Source organism: Colletotrichum tamarilloi (assembly GCF_030869305.1).
Source record: "Colletotrichum tamarilloi strain Tom-12 chromosome Unknown Scaffold_23.1, whole genome shotgun sequence".
Taxonomy (NCBI): Eukaryota; Fungi; Ascomycota; class Sordariomycetes; order Glomerellales; family Glomerellaceae; genus Colletotrichum; species Colletotrichum tamarilloi.
This window is the reverse complement of record NW_026849406.1, coordinates 407,280-430,542: the sequence shown is the minus strand read 5'-3', so window position 1 is coordinate 430,542 and position 23,263 is coordinate 407,280. Positions and strand designations below refer to the sequence as shown.

The 23,263-nt window shown below is 53.2% G+C and overlaps 8 protein-coding genes across 8 annotated transcripts; 3 read left to right on the top strand and 5 right to left on the bottom strand.

The window, feature by feature from the left end:
• Nucleotides 1-736: 736 nt before the first annotated feature.
• On the bottom strand, nt 737-1,665 carry CTAM01_07528 (uncharacterized protein; the record flags this gene model as incomplete). Its single annotated transcript, XM_060523550.1, has 3 exons — nt 737-857; nt 1,050-1,164; nt 1,431-1,665. The coding sequence occupies 3 exons, from the start codon at nt 1,663-1,665 to the stop codon at nt 737-739; spliced, it is 471 nt and encodes a 156-aa protein (XP_060381926.1).
• Nucleotides 1,666-3,421: 1,756 nt separating this feature from the next.
• Nucleotides 3,422-5,068, bottom strand: CTAM01_07527 (uncharacterized protein; the record flags this gene model as incomplete). The annotated part of the gene is made up of 1 exon (XM_060523549.1): nt 3,422-5,068. The coding sequence occupies one exon, from the start codon at nt 5,066-5,068 to the stop codon at nt 3,422-3,424; it is 1,647 nt and encodes a 548-aa protein (XP_060381925.1).
• A 1,396-nt stretch (nt 5,069-6,464) lies between these two features.
• CTAM01_07526 (uncharacterized protein) lies at nt 6,465-6,800 on the bottom strand (the record flags this gene model as incomplete). Its single annotated transcript, XM_060523548.1, has 1 exon — nt 6,465-6,800. The coding sequence occupies one exon, from the start codon at nt 6,798-6,800 to the stop codon at nt 6,465-6,467; it is 336 nt and encodes a 111-aa protein (XP_060381924.1).
• An 823-nt stretch (nt 6,801-7,623) lies between these two features.
• CTAM01_07525 (leucine rich repeat protein) lies at nt 7,624-9,720 on the top strand (the record flags this gene model as incomplete). The annotated part of the gene is made up of 1 exon (XM_060523547.1): nt 7,624-9,720. One exon carries the CDS (start codon nt 7,624-7,626, stop codon nt 9,718-9,720), a length of 2,097 nt encoding a protein of 698 aa, XP_060381923.1.
• A 955-nt stretch (nt 9,721-10,675) lies between these two features.
• On the top strand, nt 10,676-12,978 carry CTAM01_07524 (MOZ/SAS family protein; the record flags this gene model as incomplete). The annotated part of the gene is made up of 2 exons (XM_060523546.1): nt 10,676-12,010; nt 12,106-12,978. 2 exons carry the CDS (start codon nt 10,676-10,678, stop codon nt 12,976-12,978), a joined length of 2,208 nt encoding a protein of 735 aa, XP_060381922.1.
• A 3,299-nt stretch (nt 12,979-16,277) lies between these two features.
• CTAM01_07523 (uncharacterized protein) lies at nt 16,278-17,595 on the top strand (the record flags this gene model as incomplete). The annotated part of the gene is made up of 2 exons (XM_060523545.1): nt 16,278-16,338; nt 16,394-17,595. 2 exons carry the CDS (start codon nt 16,278-16,280, stop codon nt 17,593-17,595), a joined length of 1,263 nt encoding a protein of 420 aa, XP_060381921.1.
• A 599-nt stretch (nt 17,596-18,194) lies between these two features.
• Nucleotides 18,195-18,989, bottom strand: CTAM01_07522 (uncharacterized protein; the record flags this gene model as incomplete). The annotated part of the gene is made up of 2 exons (XM_060523544.1): nt 18,195-18,642; nt 18,772-18,989. The coding sequence occupies 2 exons, from the start codon at nt 18,987-18,989 to the stop codon at nt 18,195-18,197; spliced, it is 666 nt and encodes a 221-aa protein (XP_060381920.1).
• A 1,064-nt stretch (nt 18,990-20,053) lies between these two features.
• On the bottom strand, nt 20,054-22,376 carry CTAM01_07521 (fungal specific transcription factor domain-containing protein; the record flags this gene model as incomplete). Its single annotated transcript, XM_060523543.1, has 4 exons — nt 20,054-21,109; nt 21,183-21,647; nt 21,778-22,077; nt 22,209-22,376. 4 exons carry the CDS (start codon nt 22,374-22,376, stop codon nt 20,054-20,056), a joined length of 1,989 nt encoding a protein of 662 aa, XP_060381919.1.
• Nucleotides 22,377-23,263: the final 887 nt, after the last annotated feature.

Sequence of the window (23,263 nt, the reverse complement as noted above, 5' to 3'; positions counted from 1 at the left end):
TACACGATCACCAAGGCTGAATCAAAAGGTAACGGAGATGGGTTCTAGGGCTGGGACAGAATGGTTGATGCAATGCTATCTCCGAACGTCGTCAACCTTTGTAGTCGACTAAACCTCGGTCTAGATGAAGTATAATTGAAAAACCTGGTTGAGCGAGTGACACTGTGAAAAGCCTCAATTCTTTGCAATGTGCTCTCAGACTATTGGCTTAGAGAATGAGCACGCCTGGTGTCAACCACCAAGAAAAGGCTGTGACAGTCAATTACACTTTTGATCGGAACACCTCAACTTCTTTGGACTATTACTGATTCTACCCTACATATAGGCAATGCATGGCGGAGGCACTGTACATCTGAGTCGTCGTCGACGCCAAAAAGTGTTGATCACTCCCTGAACATACACCTTCGACTATCCAAGCCTCCAACCCTCTGTTCCACAGATCCCAGGAACCCGCATGACCGTTGCAAAAGATCAAAGTAGCGGGCCATCAACCTGGTGAAATCTGTCCCGCAACCACGGTACCGGTATCTCAAGGTCCTCTTCACAATCACTCTCAATTCGAGTACCAAGCTACCCAATTCACACCACGGGGCCATGTTCATAGTTCGCTATGGCTGGTCACGTCTTCACAGAGTTACTCACGGCATGGGGGGTTGTAGATAGCAAATATGTATCTAGATTTTCAACACGCTCGAAGCAAGTAACAAATACGGGAGCCACCGGATGCCCAGACATTTCAGGTAGACGTACACTTGACGCCCTTAACCCCATCAACAGTCGTCTCCTCGCACTTAATCGCCGAAGTCGAAGTGAACACCAAGCTCACGGTGCCGTTCGTCGACGCCTCGTAGCTGACACTGTGAAAAGACCACTGTATCAGCATCGTCTAACTTTTTCAAGGAGAAGAAACACGAAAAACTTTGATCGTTGGCCTTTCGCTGTCCACCTCACAACCCTCCCGCATTCTGGTCCAGGTTGTGGATGAGGGGGAACCCGGGGCGGTAATGACCCAGCCCGTAGTGAAGCGGTCTGAGTTGGTTTCTGCTTACCTGGAGTTGAAGTTGATCGGGTTGATGCCGATTCCCAGACCAATGTTCATCGTGTCCTTGGTGATTGTGAAGCCACCGCCGAGACCAAAGGCTTCAGAGCCGGATTGCAGGCCACCTGGTGAACACAAAATGCGTCAGCTCGTTATCCTTCTTCAATAAAAGAAAGGCACCTCGTCGCCTCGAATTCCTCCAAGTCACCCCTCTCCATCCGCTGAGTGGTCAAAAGCATAACCACCCCCCACCCCCTTCTTGCGTATCCTCTCCTTTCACAACCACATCTAATCCAATTTTCAAGTTCATCTCCTCAAACACTCCCAGAACCCTCAACTCAGGAGACGCTTGGAAGCCAGACATTCTCCTTCATCCCGTTCAAGAACTCACCCCCATAAGACTGCCCCTCAGCCCAATTAATCCCACAACCAACCCCAATTCCGCCAAACGGCGCCAGCGTTCCCGCGGCACTAACAGCGCCCGACCCCGTCGTCGCCGAGACGTTCTTGTTCAGCGCCGTGATATCGACCGCAGCCTTCGTCTCGTTATCCTGGCGCGGGGCCAGGATGCTGCCTGCCGATGCGAGGCCTGCCACGGCGAGGAGCGCGAGGGTTGAGCGGGCCATTATTGCTTCTCGTTTCGGGGGAGGATGTTATTCGGTTATGGACGGTGTTTCGTCGATCGCAGATTCGTGGTTGAGTTACGTTTAGTTGAGTAGATGCCGCAGGTAGAACGAGTGACTGTGGTGAGTAGAGGTACTTGGCGAGAACCTCACGATGCCCACTCCCCGCGGGAACGAGGTGGGACGGAGACTTATATCTCACCGCGCCCCCACGCGCGCGCGGCCCTCAGCATCTACGTAGTAAATGGCCAGGATGATCATGATCCTATAACCCGGTAAAAGGGGCGGAGGGGAGACACAGACAACTCCATCACCAGAAACTCTAAAAGATGAAGTCCTGAGAGAAGTGGATCGCGGCGCGGCTTCCCCGGCATTGGGTGAACATGGACAACCCCGTTGACGTTCGTCTCAAGTTTGGGAAATTGTCAACGCGCTGTGTTACCTGTGCTGAGAGCCTTATTGGTCTTTCTTAATTTACACCCGTTGGTAAAAGAGTGTATTTGCGATGATCCTGGTCCCTGCGGCGGGAGAAGAAAGGTCCTCTGTGCCCGACGGAGTGGTTCGCACTTAAACTCCGGGAAGCATCAGCGCCAAGAGAACCTCGAGCACTTGATGGGCAGAACGTTCAAGACTACCTGCGGATACTGAGGAGTGCATCGCGACCACGGGTTGAAGGCCATTGTACGGAGTACAACGTGCTTTGCTTTCACGGTTGCTATCCACGTTGTGCTATTTACAAGAGACCGAAGCGAAATACCCATGAGAGTGGAAGGGTGCTTTGGGCACGATCTCACGAGTCAGGTCGGGGTTTTGGTCCAGCTGTATTTCACAGGCTCTAATCCCGTGACTGATATTGGGGAAGTTGTCCAAAGACTTCCGCCCGATGATCTCTAGACTCTAACCCGAGCACCTCGCAAGTTCTAGAACCGCTGCTGCCAATCTACGAATACATTCCAACCTCCAAATTCTCCGGCCGTATGTCAAACGGTCTCAGATCGCGTAGCAAGTCGCATGTCCTATCTGGCACGTGAGAGGCGGGATGTACATTCCTGACCAAGTAAACTCTCAGCTAAGCTCGGAGCTATGATGCGATGTGTCCCATCACACAGCTACGGACGTAAAACCTCCTACATTCCAAGTGACTCACCACTGCTGTTCGCAGAAAAAGGGGAACAGAGAGGGAGGAGACCAGCGAAAAAAGTTCAAGACATGCTTAGCATAGTGAGATATCCGTGTTTCCTAGACCTAAGTCGTCAAACCACTTGTAGTACATGGAACAAAATCCGCGAGGACGTTCGTTCTTCATGAGTGTAACACCACTTCTTTCTTCCCGCTCATCAGGATCCTGCCGTGAGTTGGCGGTTTCGCCCAGCAAAAAACCGCGTGATCCTGTTTGTCTCTCTCTATCTAAAGTGCCTTTCCTCAAGAACCCTGCCCTATTTCTAACAATTGTTTTGTATCATTCGTTTCATTTTCCATTTCACATAGTCCATTTCTCATAAACCCGTTCAGTTCCCCCGTTTTTGTTTCCCGTGTACACATATGATAGTAACCCCGTCTAAAAAGTCTTGAACCCAACAGCAGCTGTGCAGAGGGATGAAATGCTGCGCGCAGTTCAAGGTGCTCTGCCCCCTGTGTTCTACAGGCCACTTAATCCACACACACAAGAATGAAAGAGAAGAATGATGAAGAGAAAAGCACATGAAGAAGCCACATGTAGTAATGCAGGAGAGTAAAAGCCGGACCCAAGAGTGAGACCTCAAACCGCAATCGGGTTATGAGAATCAGCCCCCTGGTCCTCAACCATCTCCAGGAACCGGGAGCACGGCGGCAGCCTCACACGCGCTCGGTGCGAACTAGCAGGCCACGCCCGGATCGAGTCGTAAAACTCGAGCCGCATGGGCGTCGAGGAAGCGTGCAGCCTACGCAGGTTGTTGGATTTGAGTAGCGAGATGCGCGGCGGCGTCAGGCTTAGGCGTCGGACGGCGGGCTCCGAGTGCTGGCGTCTGCGCGTTCGGATTTGCGCGGCTGTCACGGACGCCAGAGGAGGCGGAGGCGGAGGAGACTGGTGAAGCTGAGAGGTGCGCTGTTCCGGCAGGAGTTGCAGCTTGGGCGGCAGAATCTCTGTCGGTGTCCGAGGGGGTGGCGACCCGGATGCCACGGAGCTGCGGTCCCCTGCTGCTGCTGCTGCTTCGAGATTACCATGCTCTGCACCGGCAAGGTGCAGAGATACGGGGCGGGAGTCGTATGAGTGGCTGTAGCTGTGCTGAAAGGCCGCGCCTCCGCGTCCTCCTCTTGGTCCCGCGTGCTCTTCCGCCTCTCGTCTGTTAAACGCGGCGGCAGCGCGGGACTGCACTCTCCTCCTGCGCGCAAACTCGGAATTGAGAGAGCTCATCAGCCTCTCGAGCACCTTCCAGGGGAAGATGACGGTGCCCACCTCCCAGGCCCTCCCAGCACCGAGCTCCGTGGAGAAGAAGCTCGTCCACGCGCGTGCGTTGGAGCAAGGCTCGCCGAGAATCATGGCGTCTGGCGAAGTTCGCATGCGGAGCATCAACTCGGATCGTTCCCGTTTGCTAAAGGGCACAAATGACATTGATGATGCGTTCACCATGTGCTGCAGTAGAACCAGGGCCTCGGATGCCTTGAAGAATTCGGCGTAGGGTCCTCCCAGAGCCAGGAAAGTTTGGCGGTAGCATGTGATGGTTGCTTGGCCTTGCTTTGTAGGGCGGCCTTGCTGCAGGATGAGAGTGACGGCGCGGTTGTTGCGGGTGAGGGTGACGGTGTAGTTCTGGTGAGGCGATGATGCCTCGCGAGACTGCCGTTGAGGGTGAGAGTTATCTCCCGAGCGAGATGCTGCTGCGCCAAGATAGCCATGTTGCTTGGTATCGATCCCTTGATCTGAAATTGCTTCACCCCCATATCGATATGAGCCTTGGCTTTCTGGCCAGAGACTTGTAACGCTGCAGCTATCCGAGTGGGAGCGTAGATGGGCATGGACAGGCCGACTCGGTGTTGGAGGCTGGACGACCGGTTCTGGTGCAAAATATGAGTCGAACCTGGTAGGAGGCGTCTCTGGTCCAAAGGAAGACGTCCGTGTCCGCACATCTGAAGGGGTGTCTTGTCGTAGCTCGGGGGTCTGGTCTAGACGAAGATGTTGAATATCAGGAGAATATCTGGATATTTCATCCGGGGATGTTCGAGGTGGTTGCTTGGCGTAGGCGTTTGGTGGCCGGAAACCAAAGACACAGTTAAGCTTGCTCACGGTCTGGGCCGTGGATTCATCTACATCCCATGGTGACGATGTCGATGTTGAGCGGAAGGCGTCGACTGTCGGCCACTTGGCGTGGGAGACTGGCCCATCTACGTTTCTGCGTGGCATGGGAGCAAACATTGGAAAGGATGACATAGTGAACTGAGTAGGGAAAATCAGACGAAAGTGGAAGAGAAGCCTTGCTTTTCGGAACGCAGCAGCCTCAAACCTCGAGAAAAGAGTGAACGTAGGGCGCTCACTCGTCAGCAGGCCGGGAGCATATATACGGAAAGACTTCTACCCGCAACGCAGCATTAGGACGCAACCAAACGATCGGACCAAAGGGGGAGCGGTCAGCCAGCTCGACCACACACCGAGACAGCTTGTCTTGCATCTCCCCGCGCGGGCCAATCCCTCTCCAGCCAACATGCCAAGGGCAGAGTGTTTTCTTCTTCATCGTCACATCCAACGCACAACACACTTCAGAGGGCTGTTGGTAGGGCTAACCTCGTCTATACAGCTGGTGCTGCTGTCGAGGGTGTTGGAAAGAAAAAGGCCAAAAAAAAAGGCACCCCCGCCTGACCGGGAACTTGGGAGACACACCACCATCTTATTTTCTTAGCGTGCGTAAGTGTCTTCCACAGCCTCGATGGCTTGCCCCTCCCTGCATGCCTCCCGAAGAGATCGTCATTCTGCTTATGCAGAAAAGCAATGTGGACTCCAATCAAGAGGTCCTATACGCACTCCCGCATGTCGCTAGCCGATTCAGAGCCTCGTGTCAACCGGCCGAAATTGTGGCATTGCCGATTGATCGCATGCGTCGATGCCCGAGGGAGAGAATTTATGACGGCAAAAAGCAAAGTGGTCCCGAGGGTCTGTGAGTGGTCGGCTGCTCGCATGAGAGCGGGCTGTAGCCGTGGGATACTGCACGATATATCATTTTTTACTCCTCTTTGCCCTCGTCCGCTGCCGCATAGGCAGAACGAAACGAGACAAGTCCAAGCGAAGATGAGAGGATTGGCCAACGGGGTGGACAGGCAAGATGAGGCGAGAGCATGCTGCAGTCAGCGGGATTGTTTGCTCCCACGGAAGTTTGTTCGCTGTTGGTAGAAACTTGAGATTCCTTGCTCCAAGCCATCCGAAGATTCACGAAAACGGCTGGAATGGGTTACGGGCGGTTGACGAAGATGAGAAAAGTACCGGCGCGCCCCGCTGTCTGCTCACCGCTGTACAGGTACATTGTGACATGGCGTGAGAGAAAGAGTAATAGTGTGGGCATGTGTGTGTGTATGCCGTCGAAGAAGCAAGGTGGAAAAAGCAAAGTGTCTCGTCCAAGCGCGAGCGATGTGAGACTTTGAGAGACAAGGTCGACACAGGTGCAGCCGACGAATCACAAATGTGCTAAATTAATAACCGCAGGGAGCAGGTTATATAGCAGAGCTGGGAACGTCGGATGGGGTGTGGTGACTGGTGACTGGTGACAGTGTGCTGCGGTTAGTAGCTGGCACACACACACACATAATGTTTGGCCCTTGGGCGACGTGATGGGCGTTTATTGACGTGGTCTGCGCTGTGTTACACAGATTGATTGCGGTGGATTCCTAGACTTCGCGGTCAGCTGTGACTCCGTGACAGAGTCAGACAGAAAGCAAATGGCAACGAGACAGGGCTGCAATGCGGGCGGAGAGACAAGGCCTGGGCAATGAATGTGAGCCGTCATGCGATGCAACATTGGAAAGGCCGGGGGACAAGGTGACGGGCAAGGGATAGAGACGTTTGATGTTGCGCTGCAGCTGAAAAGCTCCGAGGTGTGAGTGAGGTGCCGGTATGGTGCTTGCGAAGGGGGAGAGGGGGGAAGAGAAGAGGTGTGGGTGGGTTGGTGCTGCATCGCAGCCAAGAAGCGTCGTGAGTTGGTGGTGAGAAGTGGAGGTTGAGTGGTGGTGGTGGTGGTGTGGTTCGTGATGTGTGGCTGGTGGGGTTTGCAATATCGCAAGCCACAGGTCCAGCCACAAGTCATATCATGTCATCAGCTCACCAGCCACCCATGTCATGCAGTCATCTCTGCCTGCCGTTTGCGAAACGTGGAAAGAGCAGGAGGTGCAGTATACGTACCTTGTGTACGGAGCACAACAGACGGAACGAACCAGTGGCTTCCATCTCCAGTTCCTGCCTGTTGTCTGCCTTGCCTGCGTCGTCTGATGTAGTGACTACTTTCGGTCACCTCGTGTCAATAAGATTCGACATCTACATGTCAAACTCTCGTCAACTACGCCCTTGCAACGACATTTGACATTCAGTACGGAGCACATACAACCATGACAGATGCCATTCCTAGCTACCATCCGTGCCTCTGATTCGTCAATCCATTTTCGCACTTGCTGCCTAGAAGCTCTACCCTTGGCGAAGCCATAGCCCTATTCAACGGCCCCAGACTAAGCGTAAATCGACTCGGACTATGGCCGTGCAGAGAAGCAAATCGAAGATGCCCTCAACTACACGCCTCGAGGCACTCACCACGAAGAGTCGACAAATGGTCCAGTCACTTCGTTCACCTGGGAATCATGATGATCAACATATAAGTGTCATGTCTGCTTCATGCCGAGTTTCTTACCTCGTCCGGATTATACTATCAACGCACACACAGTAACATCAATACTTTGACCATCAAACACTACCAACATATGTCCGCACCTCCAATCCCTGACACGAAAATGGCTTCCGCCGCAACACTCCAGCTTACATTGGCCAATTCAATATCGGGTGATCATGGCCACCGCCAGCCCTATGCCTTAACCCCAACCGTGCCTACCAACAACACGGTTGATGGCAGCAATGCTGCTCCAGATGACTTGGCAGAAGCAATTCGCCTCGCCGCTCTTTGCCGAGAGGCTTTCAATCTTCTCGATGCTAAAATGCCAGACTTTGATCACGCCAAAGCGTACACGGCCGATGAGATTCTTTCACTGCCCGTGGACAGAATTCGCCTGCCAGACGAGCTATTCAGTCTCCCGCGCCGGAAATCTGCGCGATCTCGCCTCGCCGAAGCCGTTGCAACGCTGTTGTATCCCGCCACCCACGATAATGCTGTGTCACCCGTCATTCGGTACGACGCGACGAGGGTCAAGTTGCGTGCATGGGTTGCCCTGCAGCGGAAACACGACATCTTTGCCGCCACCAAACGGAACGGCCACAGCTTCCGCGGCTTGACCGGCGGGGCTGCCCCGGGCGTGCATGCGCCTGTGTGGGCGTCCCGCATCCTTGCCCAGGGCCCGTGGGACCCGTCCAAATTCCCCGTGTCCCTCGCTGGCACTAAAGCCATCCCGATGCCCGTTTCCGTTGCCGACGCCGCCGACCTGGCGCCGTTCTTCAACCACCTTGAGCGTGGCGGCACTCACGAGCTTGACGAGGCTTCCGGCAGCTTAAGCACACATCTCGATGGCGGCAAAGGCGAACCCTTCTATGGTGTCAAAGGAGCAGAGTTTCGCAAAGGTGTCGTCTACCAAGACGGTCGCATGGATCTGTGTAAAATGGTCGTTGGTCCAGACCACATTGGCAGCCTGATGGACAGCTTACGGCCGAACCCCTTCGTACGACACTTCCTGTTGGGTAACAACATCATTGGCCCGGTTGGGGCTCAGGAGATCGCGCGCTTCGTCCGCGAGTTCCCCGAACGCATGGATACTTGGTACTTGGCAGGCAATTGCATCGACGCCACCAGCTTCAGGGTCCTTGTCGATGCCTTGGTAGACTCAGACGCAGTGACGAACATCTGGCTGAAACGAAACCCGCTAGGTCCCGTAGCCGCTGCAGATGTATTCCGGCTCATCACCGAGACCAAAAACCTCCGCACTCTGGACCTCGACCAGACTGAGCTGGGTGATGCGGGCATCGCAGAGCTCTTCCAACGTCTGACAACTTTTTCCTCTGCGGTTCCCGGCCGTAAGAAACTACCCCTGCGAAATATATACCTCAACGGAAACGGCATATCGACCAAGGCCGCTTCTGCCATCGCCGCTTTCTTATCCTCCCCTGCCTGCGGAATCGCCTCGCTCTACCTGTCATGCAACCCACTGGGCGATGAAGGCGCGCAGGTGCTCGCTTCCGGAATCCGCCAGGCCACCAAACTCCAGCGGCTGTCACTCCAATCTGCCGGTCTGACTACTGAAGGCGCCATTGACATCTTCCGGGCTGTCACGTTGCATCCCGGTATGCGCATGTTGGATGTAGGCCAGGCATATGCGACCCTCGACCTCGGCCAGGCATGGAATTACATCCAAAATGCCTCTGCTCCAGTTCTCTGCGAGCTGTTGTCGACAAATCAGACTCTCGAGTACCTGAACCTCGGCCATTGCCCGATCACACCGCCAGAGTTGCGAAGGATCGACGCCGCTGTCTTGAACAGCTCCTTGCTGTACTACAGCGTTAACTCCATTCTTCCCGAAGCGCATCGCAAAGAGCCTACATTCAACCCGTCGGCGGACTCGACAATGCCAGAGCTCCATTCGATATCGGCGCCAACGAAGGACGACAAGGCCCTTGAGAAGGCGGTTGATGCCCACCTCGAAGCTAACGTCAAGGCCAGATTCGGTACTGACATGACTTATACGAGGTTCCTCGATGAGGAGCTGCGGTGGATGACCAGTGACAAGAACGACGTGCGCAAAATTGACTCCGTGTATCGTAACCGTGACGCTGGCTTTGCTCGGCGAAAACAGCAACTCCTCGTCAAAGACTGGGACAGCAACGACGACACGCTGGACCGAGTCATGAACGCCAAAGGTCCGTTCTGCGCGACACGCAAACACTGAGGTCTCTCCAACTAGAACCTCCAGCGAGGTCTCTCTGAGGGTTGAGGCTCTCAGTCAGACTGGGCCGGAAGATAGCCATCAATGGATTGAGGGCCTCGTGACGGAGGCGACGAGAGGCTTGCCATCGGCGTCAGGACTCCACTCGAGGCTTGGGATCATCAGCGCCGGAAGCCACTACTCCACCAACAGTCAATAAACCGTGTCAGGTCTATTAGTCTAGTTGGTTAGGACGTCGGATTCTGATTCTCAGAACCTTCCGTAGGCCCAGGTTCGAATCCTGGATGGACCTCGTATTTTGATGATATTTCGTTTTCTTTTGCGTGGGTTGATATTATGTGTTTTTACTTTTTTCGGGGGATTTTGTTTTGTTTTTTCTAGCGGAAATTTTGTTGCGCATGCATGTAGCGAGGGCTGTGTGGCTTCCCCTCCGATGGCTTGGGGTAACTACCTATCTCCCGATAACGATAACGACAAGATAATGTTGACGGACCAGCCCATATTATGTAAGCTCCAACGTCATTGCTTCCAAACGGAAAGGACGCAGAAGTCTCGGTCGCACTCGGTCGCAATCGACCTGAACCAACAACAGATCGCCAATTGAAACACGAATTGCGCCCAGCACATTCCCATCGCAGCGCGCCTCCAAGCTCGTGACTCAACCCATCGCTCTTGACCATGTGAGACAGCTTTTCCCATGCTCCCACACTGAAGATTCGCACGAAATTGTCTCAGTTCGACAGTCGTAGGACCCATTCAATCCACCGACCGATCTGAATCTCTCTCTCTCTTACGCAAGTCTCTCGATCCTCAACCCCTGCAAGGTCACTCCCGCCCACGAGGCCCCAAAGTTTAATTGATTCCATTCGCGCGCTCCGGAACTCTCACCGCGTACCTCGTGAGTCGCTGCGTAACATCATCGTCCACCACACGATCCTCGCCTCGCTCTCCCCTGAGCATGGCGCCGGCGAAGCGCAAGCGACCCCACGACGAGCCCGAACCTCCCATCCCGGCTGCCGCTGCTGTCGCCGCCGCCGCCGCCGGCGCAACAACCGCCGATCCGACGACGACGCGTCGCGCAACGCGTCAAACTCCGATTCTGCCCCCTCCGATCCCGACCTCCGCCACCGCATCGCACCCGCAACCCTTGCACCCCTCCACTGCCGCCGCCGGTGCCGCTGAAGACAAGTGTATCAGTGGACGTCGTCCTTCCAATTCTAAGCCGTACCCCGCATCCAAGATCTCCGAGACGCCCATACCGATACCGATACCGCCAATATCGTCATCAGCATCACATCTACCACAGCAGCAGCAGCAGCAGCAGCAGCTATCTATACCACGAGCGGTTGGTCAACCCGCAACACCCACACCACAGGAACTCCGCGTAACCCGTCAACGACGTGAGAGCGCAAACGCAAACGACTCATCGTCGCCCAAAATGGCATTCAAAGACGCAAAAGAAAACGTCAGGCCCGTGACGCTCGTCGCGCCAAAGATCACGTACCAAGCACCCCAGACACAAGCTCACCGCAATCGCACCGGAGGCAGCCTCGTCCGTCCGAGCCCTCCCACAAGCCAGCCGCCCATAACGCAGCACTTCCGGCCAATCTCCTCGACGACAACTACAACAACGACAACGACGACGACGCGACCTTCCTATCACCACACCATTCCTGCTACCGTTACCGCCGTCCCTGTGCCCGTACACCCGACATCGACATCAACACCCTCCAAGCCGCCAGCGGCGGCGGCCCCGCCTCCACCACCTGTCCCTCCCCAGAGGACAGCAGATAAGTCCGCCCCACGGACCGATCGAAACATCGACAAGGTGATGCTCGGCAACATCTGTTTCCGGGCGTGGTACCCATCCTACTACGGCAAAGAAGTCCTCGGCGAGGCCGCGGGTGCAAAAACGGGCGGCGGCGGGAGCAAAAACCCCCTTGCACACGACGCTGCCAGCGCAAACAACAGCAGCAACAGCAACGGCGGCGCCAAGAACCAGCACCGAAAGGGCGGCGACGCGCCCATGCTCGACAGGTTATACGTGTGTCCTATGTGCTTCAAGTACTCCAAGGAGCTCGTGGCGTGGTGGGGCCACGTCCGCATGTGCGAGCGCAACGGGGTAGTGCCGGGACGGAAGGTCTACCGGCACCCACGGGGTCGGAGGCTGGTGCGCAAGGAGATTGCGCGGACGACGGGGAAGAAGACGAATGTTGCGCCGAAATATACCGAGGAGCATGTTACTGATGAGGGGGAGTGGAGTGTATGGGAAGTTGATGGCGAGCAGGATGTGGTGAGTACCCGACCTTGGTCCCTTTTCTGTTTTTCTCATAGTGAGAGAAGACTTCTGCGAGTGAGACACATTTTGACTAACACAATTCACGCCAGCTCTTCTGCCAGAATCTTTCCCTGTTCGCAAAACTCTTCCTCGACAACAAGTCCGTCTTCTTCGACGTCCGCGGCTTCAACTACTTCCTCCTAGTCTACACACCCCCGGCCCCCAAACCACACCCTTCCTCCCACCAAGACTCGACGGCAACAGCGACAGCATCAGCGCAGCCGCCACAACCGCCCCCGTCCCCACCACCACGTCCACACATTGTCGGCTTCTTCTCAAAAGAGAAAATGTCATGGGACAACAACAACCTAGCCTGCATCCTCGTCTTCCCGCCCTGGCAGAAAAAGGGGCTCGGCGCACTGCTCATGGGCGTGTCGTACGAGATCTCGCGGCGCGAGGGCGTGCTGGGCGGGCCGGAGAAACCTATTTCGGAACTAGGGAGGAAGGGGTATAAGCGGTTTTGGGGTGGGGAGATCGCGAGGTGGGTGTTGGGGTGTCCGAGTAACGGTCGAGTAGCAGGTGACGCGGATCCGGCGTTGTTGGTTGACCTCGAGGACTGCAGCCGGGCGACGTGGATCGCGTTGGATGATTGTCTTGCGACGTTACGGGAGATGGGTGTTGTTGTGGAGGCTGGACTGGGGCCTGGGAAGCCGCCGGCTAAGAAGAAGAAGGTGAAGAAAATAGCTGGGGAGGGCGATGCTGACGAGGAGGCGGTGGAAGAAGAGGATGAGGATGAGGATGTTGAGATGGAGGACGCGGATGCTGGGCCGCGACCTGATGTACCAAGGGTGAAGGTTAATAAGGCGTTTGTGTGGGAGTGGGTTGCTGCGAATGGAATTAGTCTTGAGAGGATATGTGATCCGGAGGGGTTTGTGGAGGGGTATGCTATTAAACAGCCGGATGTCGAGGAGGAGGATGACTGAAGCAGATATACCGAAGAGGTTTATTGATGACATGACGTTAGATGCCTGGGTAACTCTGTGTTTGGGCGTGTTGCAGTTGTGATCATCGGGAACGCCGTCTGCTGACCAACGAGTAGTAAGTTTCTTCGATTAACGAATTGGATGTCGAGATGAAGAATGAAGGCTATAGTCTCCTTGACTTTAAATGGAAAAAGTCGCGAGTATTCTCCCTCATTATCTTACCCGTACGCTCTGGGCGGATTTGTGATGTGTTGCCGATGATGCCGATGATGCCGACGACTGTAGCCATTTTCATCTCGTGGTGTGTATTTCATCTATGTTACCCAAACCACTCAAGGCTGCCTACTCATGGGTATTTCCCAAACTCCCTCGAAATGGGTTTACTTCAGCCGCCTCTTCGTGCTTGAGGTGATTGTTCCTTACTTGTTTAATATCGAAGGCGACTCCCAGCTCGTGCTTGAGAAATATGAGCAAACTTAGTGGAAATGAATTCAAGATAGGATAAGTAAAAAAACCTATAATTATTAGAAAGGAGGATTATAGTAATAAGTGGTAAGACCTCTTGAGAAGTACGTTTGAGGGCTTTAAAATAAGAAAGGCTTTTCAATATTAAATTAATCACAATTAAATTTAGTAGTTTTTCATGTATAAAGATTAGTCATTTTACGTTGCATCCATTTATCTTCTTGACTAAGGAAATATCACTTTCTCAGGGACTTGAAAGTTATTAGTTAAGATAATTTGAGTAAATTTTTAAAGAAAGTAAATCGTAATCGGCAAACCTACTTAGAGCCTATACATCATTTACGAAATTCTGCCAAAATTGATGTCACAATGAAGTAAGCTTCTTGACTTCACGAAACGCATCTCTCGAATTATTCCTCTTGGCTTCTTAGGGGTTCAGGTTGCTCTCAACCAACTGACCAACAGTTTCGATACTCGTCGTTTTCCTTGATAATCTTTCAGACCGACGTTCCCAGCTGGCGTCGCCTTGTTAGTAGATGATTTGCCCGTAATCCCGTACAGAATCGAGTACACTCTGATTGAGAGCACCATGTTCTGTCGAGCGCGAGATTAGAATGAAGCGCTAGAACCTCTCAGTAGTATTATGTGTATCATATCGTACAAACTTCCTCAAAGGCACAATCCCGTGTGTGTTAATCATTTGGGCCAACTGAAGCCGGAGAGAGTTACTTACCCCATGGTTCATATCACAACCTTTTTTCATTGAAAAGTCTCCATTGAAACCTGATATTTCTATCGGAGGTTGCCTTACGTGCCAAATTGCGTTGTAAAATCCAGGACATCAAAGACGGGAAATGCCGGCTCTCTATTCCTGTTTCCTTATGTATTGTTCCGATACGGATTGGAAATTACAACTTGAGGCTTGGCAAGGTAGTTGACGTATGCGTAGAATGATTTGACGAGCCGCAATTTAAGTGACGCGGCTGGCCCCGCTCTATTGATTGTTAGGTTTTCCAACATGGCAAGTAGGCTCGGATGCCCACTCGTTAAAGCTTGACAAGCTTATTCACTAGCTCGCCGACGGCTTTCAATCTTGATGTTGTTTCTCGGGATATAACCAATTCTAGAGGTTCTTTATTCTTACTCTTGTCTCTACCATCGCAAACATCTCAATCAACCATCACAGCGATATAAATGCGTATGGAACTTGAACATCCTTCGCCTTCACAACTTGAAAGCTGTCTGTGAGAAGCTGGCTGCCACACGGAGCCACGTCGCATGGATTTGTTAGTAATATGGCACGTCTTGCGCTACATCTGAGCAGTGAAATGCCGTATTCTTACAAACTTGACCATCACGTGTTCCTCCATCGTTGCCCTTACACATCTGCGCCTTCTGAGGCAACCATCGTCGGCTCGGCATGCCCGAACCTAGCGGCTTTCATGGGCATACGTAGCCTCGGGAGGCTCTTGTAAGTCGCGATGATCATAATTGACGGTGATATTGTCGCTGGACATCATATGTTGCTCTCATACCTCTTGCACTCGGACCCTTCCACTGGTGAGGCGGTGTGTGCAGCCCAGCCACCTATGATTTTCCAAGTAAGATGACGAAAAAGATCCAGAATGTTTGAAGAACCGAGTCTCGTTCAATGCGCTCACGTTACAAGTCTTTTCAGCCTCACCAGCTCTTGGAGAGATCTGAAGAAAAAAGGAGCTTCTAGAAATCCCAAAAGTTTCCGCATTTAGCCATCGACGCCGGGGTCGTCTCCCACATCACGTTGTAGATCGGGCCGCGCAATCAATCGGTGCGGCTTCCCCCCCTGCCCCCCCCCCCCGGTAGGCATGTCACAGCATCAGTCGAAACACGAAAATGCGGGGACCGCAAAGGCCCAAAGAGGATTGCGAATCTACATGGCAACGTCAGAGCTCAGAAACCCCCAGCTTTCCGTGATGCGACTCCTTGTTTGAACCCCTTTCAAGACTTTTCCCACTATTGTTACTCTTTTTCTCCGAACCGGATGGGGTCCCGAAAACAAGCTCCCGCTCCCTCTCCCCACAAGGCTTCCCGGCAGGACCGCAACGGCAAGAGGGAGCCAAGCCTCAATAGAGAATTGAGGCTCAGAGCCACATTCCCGGGGGCCTCTGGGGCTCTGCCGAATCGTTTATTCGCGTTAGACGTCGGACTAGTCTCTTTTCTGATGACTTTTTACCTAATTCAAGCTTCGTAATCGTTCGATTGGAGGCTGGGTTCATCCTCCCATCGCAGGCCTTCACACGCCTTTGCAGGCAACGTCAATGCTCGTTTGAGGTTCGGCGGACGACGACATGCCATCTAAACTCCCGATGTTGCAAGATGCTGGGTTGGTGATGTCGCGATGTCCACAGCCCGTCAAGTATTCGACATGCCGGGCTATGCTTCGACGCTGCGTTCTAGACATCGGCAAACACGGCCCTGGGGGGAAACGTCAGCTGAATGGCAACATGAGACGAGCTGGATGATGGGATCAGTGGAGCTGAAAGTCTTCATGTTGCTTGCCAATGGCGACAAGTCTTGAGGATTCATTTGGCTATAAAGACTCACTCGATCTCGAGGAAATCAGGTTCTTTTTTCTCATCATTCTCATCAACAGTTTCTTAACTTTACCTCAACATCCTTTCTAACTCTTCAACCTTCTCCCGTGCTGTGCACATCTAACTTTAGTCATATTCACTATTTTCACTTGATTCTTCACTTCTTCGATTCTTTCGACGATACCCAACTCTCTCTCTCTCTCTCACCTCTATACTGTCATTACTCGACTTTCTTGACCAAGTCTCCAATACCTAGTCAAAATGCGTTACACCACTCTCACCGTTCTCGCTATTGCCCTTCTCACGGGTAATGCCTTGACTGGTAAGTACTCTCATGGACATCGTATGGAGTCAGTGACTAACTCTCTTTTTTCTAGCTCCCGCTCCTCAGGGCGGTGCTGGTGCCATTGGAGGTGGTAACGGGGGAGGTGCCGGCAATGGAGCCGGAGCCGGAGGCAACACCGGAGGCAACACTGGCAATGCTGGCAACACCGGCAATGCTGGCAACACCGGCAATGCTGGCAACAACAACAATAACAACAACGCCGGCAACAACAACCAGCAGCCCCCTCCTCCCCGTCCTACCAACACCAACAACAACCCTAATAATGCCAACCCCAACAACACAAACAACGGAAATGGTGCGAACGCTGGGAACAACGCCAACAACGCCGGAGCTGCTGGCAACAACGCCGGCAACAACGCCGGCAACGCCAATAATGCCAACAACGGCAATGCGAACAATGTGAACAACGGAGCTGCGGGTGCCAACGGCAATGCGGCTGGAAACAACGCAAACACCGCCAACAACGGCAACAACGCCGGCAACGGTAACTTCGCCAGAGCCGTGGCCCCCAACCAGCAGCCTCCCCCTCCTCCGGCGAACAACAACCAGCCTCCTCCTCCCAAGCCCAACAACCGCAGAGCCGTGAACCCTCAGGCTGCTCCTCCCCCTCCTCCCAAGGACAACACACCTCCCCCTCCTAAGCCCAACGGTGCCAGAGCCATCAACCCGAACCAGCAGCCTCCTCCTCCTCCCGCCAATGACAACACTCCCCCTCCTCCTAAGCCTAACAACCGCCGGGCGGTGAACCCCAACCAACAGGCCCAGGCTCCTCCTCCTCCCGCCAACGACAACACTCCTCCTCCCCCCAAGCCCAACGGAGCGAGAGCAATCAACCCCAACCAACAGCCTCCCCCTCCCCCGGCCAACAACGAGCAGCCTCCTCCCAAGCCCAACAACCGCAGAGCGGTCAACCCTCAGGCCGCTCCTCCTCCACCCAAGGACAACAACACCCCTCCTCCTCCTAAGCCGAACAACGCCAGAGCCGTCAACCCCAATGCGCAGGCGCCCCCTCCTCCTCCCGCGGAGAACCAGCAGGCTCCTCCTCCCAAGCCTAACAACGCCGCTAGGGCCGTGAACCCGAACCAGCAGGCTCAGGCTCCTCCTCCTCCCCCGGCTAACGACAACACCCCTCCTCCTCCCAAGCCCAACGGCGCTCGGGCTGTCGACCCCAACCAGAGACCCCCTCCTCCTCCTCCTGCCACCAACCAGCAGGCTCCTCCCCCTGCTATCTAAGCGTAGCCTGTGACGAGGTCGCCGATGATAGTGACTGGTACTCCGTCTAGACTTGAGAGAATTAGTCGGGAATCATACGGAACTGTAACTTGTCAGAGCTTTGGAGACAGAAAGATGATCTGGTGGCAAAATGGTGCGAATGGAGAGACGGCTAGGATTAATGAATGGTGTATAGCTCAGACTTATCTTGCTCTGATTCAGACTTAGGATCTAGATTCAGGGCACATGTAGCTCTAAAGGAACATAACAGACTACTATTGTCTTGAAAAAGATTTCTCCTTCCTTGTGACTAATAGAATGCCAATTTGATGGGTTTGCTATAAGAGGCTATTTCTGTAGCTGTCTTCAAATCAAGTGAGCTTACATGAAGTGTTTCTAGTTTCAAAGTGTTATTAGGATAATTCGAGACTTGTCGATAGAAGATATAGATGAGCATTGTCTCAGATGATAACTCACAGTCACTCAAAGCTCCCGACTCAATCCCCCCTCAACATCACAAGCAATCCATTGAAAGCCTTCTTCCTCTCCTTCTCCCCACAGGCGTAATGCTTTGCCTGCCCAATAATGTTATCATCCACCTCACCCTTCTCCAACTCTTCCTATGTCTCGTCAATGAACTGCTCCAGCGGCATACCCACACCAGCCCGTCCCGCTGCGACCAGGTCCGCCTGCCGCGTATGCAGCTCAGTCTTGACAGCAGGCGGAACGATCTCAATGACGCGGATGCTCTCGGTGTGAGGCCCGCGATCGGCGAGCTGAGCGCGCAAACTCCAGGTTAGCGATCGAAGTGCGGCTTTGCTGGCGCAGTAGTCTGCGCAGCGGGACATGGGCACGATGGCCAGGCTCGAGGTCACGAGTTTGACGGCGGTCGGCGTGGAGAGAAACTCGAAATGGGGGAGGATGTGCGACGTTGCGACGAGCGGGGAGAAATAGTTCAGGTTTAGCTCGTTTTTGGCTGTTTCTAGGAGGGCGGGCGTGAAGTCAAAGGTGTTTTGGTCGCCTGCGTTGAGGAAGAGGCAGTCTAGCTTGGGATACTTGGTAGTCACTCTGGGTAGTTGTCAATAATCAGTCGACGTACAACGTTTAGGTGGTGTATTTGAGGACGACTTTCTGAATGAGGCGGGGGAGGAATAGGCCTAGGAGTTAGAGCGGATCAAAGTATGCAAACGTACTAACTCTTCGATCCATGATTCCATGCCGTCGATATTAGAGACATCGTAGACTTCGGTGGCAACTTTTGAGCTTCCATGCTTGGAGAGGATTTTCTCCAGGCGATCTGCGCGGCGACCTGCTGCAATAAAAAAGCCACCGTTCGCGACCAGACGCTCTGCTAAAGCATAGCTGGTCCCGGACGTGGCGCCGGTGATGAGAGCCGTCTTGTATGGAGAAGGCATCTTTTGGTCTCTGGACTTCTTGGAACTTGCTGTGATTGAGGTGTAAGAACTTATGGCTGACGAAGTGATAAGCCCCCAAAAACGTGTGCAATAATCACCAATACCACATTTGGAACGGCAACTGCAAAACTTCTTATACGGCCTGATATTGGCTCGAAGAACCTAGAAAGGCTTCTCCAGGATACAATTTGGCACAAAATGTCGGAAGAAAACATCACAAAACGCCGATGAAGTTGTCAGCATCACCCTCACATATTCACATACGCCCGTTTGAATTCGATGCAAATAGGTAAGCACCAAGCATGTGCCGAAAAAGCTGAGCAACGTTTAAGTCAAAACATGAACCCTGTAAGTGCTCCCGAATGTCTGGATCAGCGCTTATTTGTATTAACCCAACGGGCTAGCGTTCCGTAGTAGTGAACTCTAAAACTCTAGTCAGACGGAACATCATCTGAACTTTTGAAAACTAAGGGACTAATTGAAACTTGCAGTCCGTATTCAACGAGATTTCGACCCTATAGGTCGCCACGGCTTCTTTGGTGGTAGCCTTATGGAATTAAACTCGCGTGCAGCGGTGGCATCTTTGCCCACGGCCGGAGCCCATGGCATTCTACGGATTGGGCCGACCATCTCGGACAATTCACAAAATGTATACCATAATACCAGACGCCGAGCCGCCTCGAAGAGCCAAAAGGCTCACAATCAGGACGCCGTGGCACACCCCAGGAAGCTAATTGCCATTGTCTAAGAGACTAGCGCAAAGTCAAGCTCTACGAATACGTACTCCTCACCCAAGCCATGATGTCTCCAGTCTTTGTTCACATATCCGGCACAGCGGTACGGTGGAGCAACTAGATGTCACAGAATCTTAGATGAGGCGCAAACCCTTTTAAGATCATCAGTGGTTGCAGAGTTCGGCCATGATCCATCTAACACTATTTTCATGAACACACAAGACCTCAATTGAATTCCCCCAACCAGAGCCTCACATCGAAAATGGGCGAGACAAGTTGCGAAAACGCAATTAGCCCCGGACACCCAGCCTGTGGTATCTGACAACATCATCAGAATAAGCTCAACGCCTCGGCCTTGATCATCATAACCTCATCTCGCAGGCGCGTCACAAAAGGAGGCTCAAGCAGCAGAACTCGATTCCCCAGAAAATGCTCCGCGCGCCGACTCCACGCCACAATCAAAAGATTCGCCAGCGTCATATTCTCCTCATCCTTGAGCTCCCACAAGTCCTCGCGACAAGCATACATCTTTTCAATGACAGCCCACGTCCTCTCCGCCAAGGATCCGGACACCCGGTTCTGAAGCTGCGCGCCCAGATAATAAAACGTCTGAATCTTAAAGTCGAGGTCAACGAGCCACGCAAACTGGCGGCCCGCGAGCCGCCGCTGCTCGAGCAGGATCTCCAGCGCCACCAGGCCCACGTTGAAGAACTTGTCTTCCGGGCCGCGTATCTCCGTGCCCCATTCCGGCGCGGCCTCGAGTGGCGTGATGATAATCTGGACAATGGCGGCGAGTGAGGTGCGGGCGTAGAGTGCCATTGCGTGGAGCGGGTTCGCGGCGGAGTCGGAGAGGAGACGACGCTCGAGGGGCCCCAGCGTCCGGTCGAACTTTTGTAAGGCATCTTGTATGGCGGTGACGAAGGGTGAGTCAAAAGGGTGCGGCGAGGGTATGGCAGCGTGCGCCGAAGCCGGAGCCGGGTTTGAGGAGGCCTGGCGCCAGAGCACCTCATCGACGGACGGGATCTGCATAGCCATGGCGAGTGCTTCTGTTTCGTATGTATGTACACAGTAAGACATCTCTGATGGACCTTCTCGGACACTGGGTGCTTCCTTCATAGAAGGATGTAGGTCTTCGTCGTTGATATTGAGCGGGATGAGCGTGTCCCGGCTGGATGGTAGCACCTTGGCGCTAATGCATGAGGCGGCACTCGTTTTGGCCTCTATAAGAACGGTTTGCCACCACAGACGTCGTCTCATTTCTATTTGAAAGGGTGAGAAGCCGAGACGCGTCCCATCGATATGGAGACCGAGACGGTGAGCTATGTTCACGACGATACCGTTGAGGATCCATGGATCTACTGGATCTCTCAAAGTTCGTTGGTGCAACTGCGTTACAGTCAGCCACGTGCCATTAGTAGAGACAATCCAAAGGATGATGCTGTTCAGATAAGGTACTCACTGAATAAAATATCAGGCTCCTTATCGTATCTTCGTTGAACCGTTTCAGATAGTTGTATCGTGCCATGGCAGTCTTAAAGCCTCTAGACAAAACCGTCGAGGCATCCTTCTTGGACCAGTGTAGCATGTCCCAGTGCTCCTTTTGAGAGAGAGAACCAGATGCTGCGAGAAAAAGGGAGAACAAGAGCCCCTGTGTGACGGGCGGAATGGCGTGGAAGTTGGATACCGCATCTGCAATGTTGGCTTGGAACGTCGGAATATGAAGTATCTTGGTGACAGGGTTGACTCTGTCTAAGAACACTCTCCACAAGATGATGATGTTGGGTGAAGATGGGACGCAGTTGTAGGAGAGCCCCGAGGCGGGAGATATGCCTATTGAGTCATGGTGCTGATTGAGGAAGGCGAGAGCAGGTAGCCATGTCGACTGCTCGCTTTCCACTTCGAAAAGGGCACGAATGGTCTGTTCCTGCATTGACACTGTGTGAGTATGATTCAAGCTTGGTATGGCATGGGTATGCATGGAGAGCTAATCAAAGTGAAGAATAGTTTCAAGAACCAAATGCCGTCGAGCTATAGGAAGGAAGACATTTACTTACATCCTCACGGGTTGCTGACGCCGTCTTGCTGTCACGGAATTCGATCCCGTTTTTGGTCTGTACAAGCCATCCTGGCGACTGGACTTTAGGTCTATGGTAATCGTGATTCTGGTCGTCCGTTGGAGATTCTTGACGGGTCAGGGCGACTGGCGTTCCATTGGCGAGATAGATTGGCTTCGATCCCATACATTCCTCCAAAAGCGATTCGATGCTCGCAAGTTTGTCGCGTAGCTCATGATGGTTCTTCCTTCTAGGCTTGCGTGGACCCGATGGTGGTGGAGCAAGGCAATGGCGGCCATGCTGCGTGGGAGTTCATGTTAATATAAAGAGGGAAGTGGTGGAGGAGGATGGAAGATGGCACGAATGAGATACAAGTAGTAGCAACAAGAGCTGCGAGGGAAGAGGAGAATTTTACTAAAGACAACACATACTGTGATGCATTCTGAGCAGGGGTACTTTCGGTCGCATTTTAGTTTCCGCTGCCGGCACTCTACACATGCAGGGTCGCGCTTCAGGGGCCTGTCACCCAGGGCCCGCGCAGCCACCTCGTGGCTACCTTGTTGTTGGCTGCCGACAGTCGCCATAGTTGGGTCCTCCATACTTTGTCGGCACACAGCAGAGTCTTGGCGTCGAGTTGTAGGATGTCAAGTGCGGACGGGACGGGACGGCGAGGCGGTCTGGGATGGGAGATGAGCGAATCGGACGATTTTACACAAACTTTACAAAAAAAAAGAGGGGGATCTGGGGACAAGACGTATGTCGTGGTCAAAAGATTCGTAAATAATAAAAGGGGAAATCTAGGGTTTTCGCACGACGTTCTCTTACGATCGGGTCTCGTAAGGCAGACTCTGGACGGTGGGGCAGGGAGATCTCCCGGGTCCGGAAATCTTTTGGGGTCCGAGGCCCCGCCCCGAACCGGCAGATGAGTGGATTCTCCCAACGCCAAAGTGGGTACTCGTACCCGTACGAGTCTAGGAATGTTCACCACCTGCGTAAGCTCAAGGAACTAACCCTTGAGCAGCTGAGGCTCTTCAGGTGGCGCTTGTTGATTGAAATTCCTTAATTTAGTTCTGTAATCCATGATTGGATAATGGGTACCTACCTTACCTACGATAGTTACGAACGATGGGATTAGGCATTCACAATCACGACTGCCCTAGCCTCCTATCGGGCAACGCTATAAAATGACAGCAGCCATGTCACTGTTCGACTGGGGCTGAGCAACTCATTGGCAGATAAAAATCGCTTGTTGACTCAGGGGATCCCGATGCCTGAGAATGCTTGAGAGCCGCATTGGTCACTTTTACTTTGCGTAACAAATCACGTAGGCTTAGTACGAGAAGTGTAATAGGCAACCTGAGAGCGCAAGAATCCAAGTTTCAATAGAAATTTGTATCGCCATAGAGATAGTTGTATTTGCCAACTGAGATGCATGTTGTTGTGGCTTCTTCGTGAACACTCCTGAAACTAGCACAAACAGCTCCAG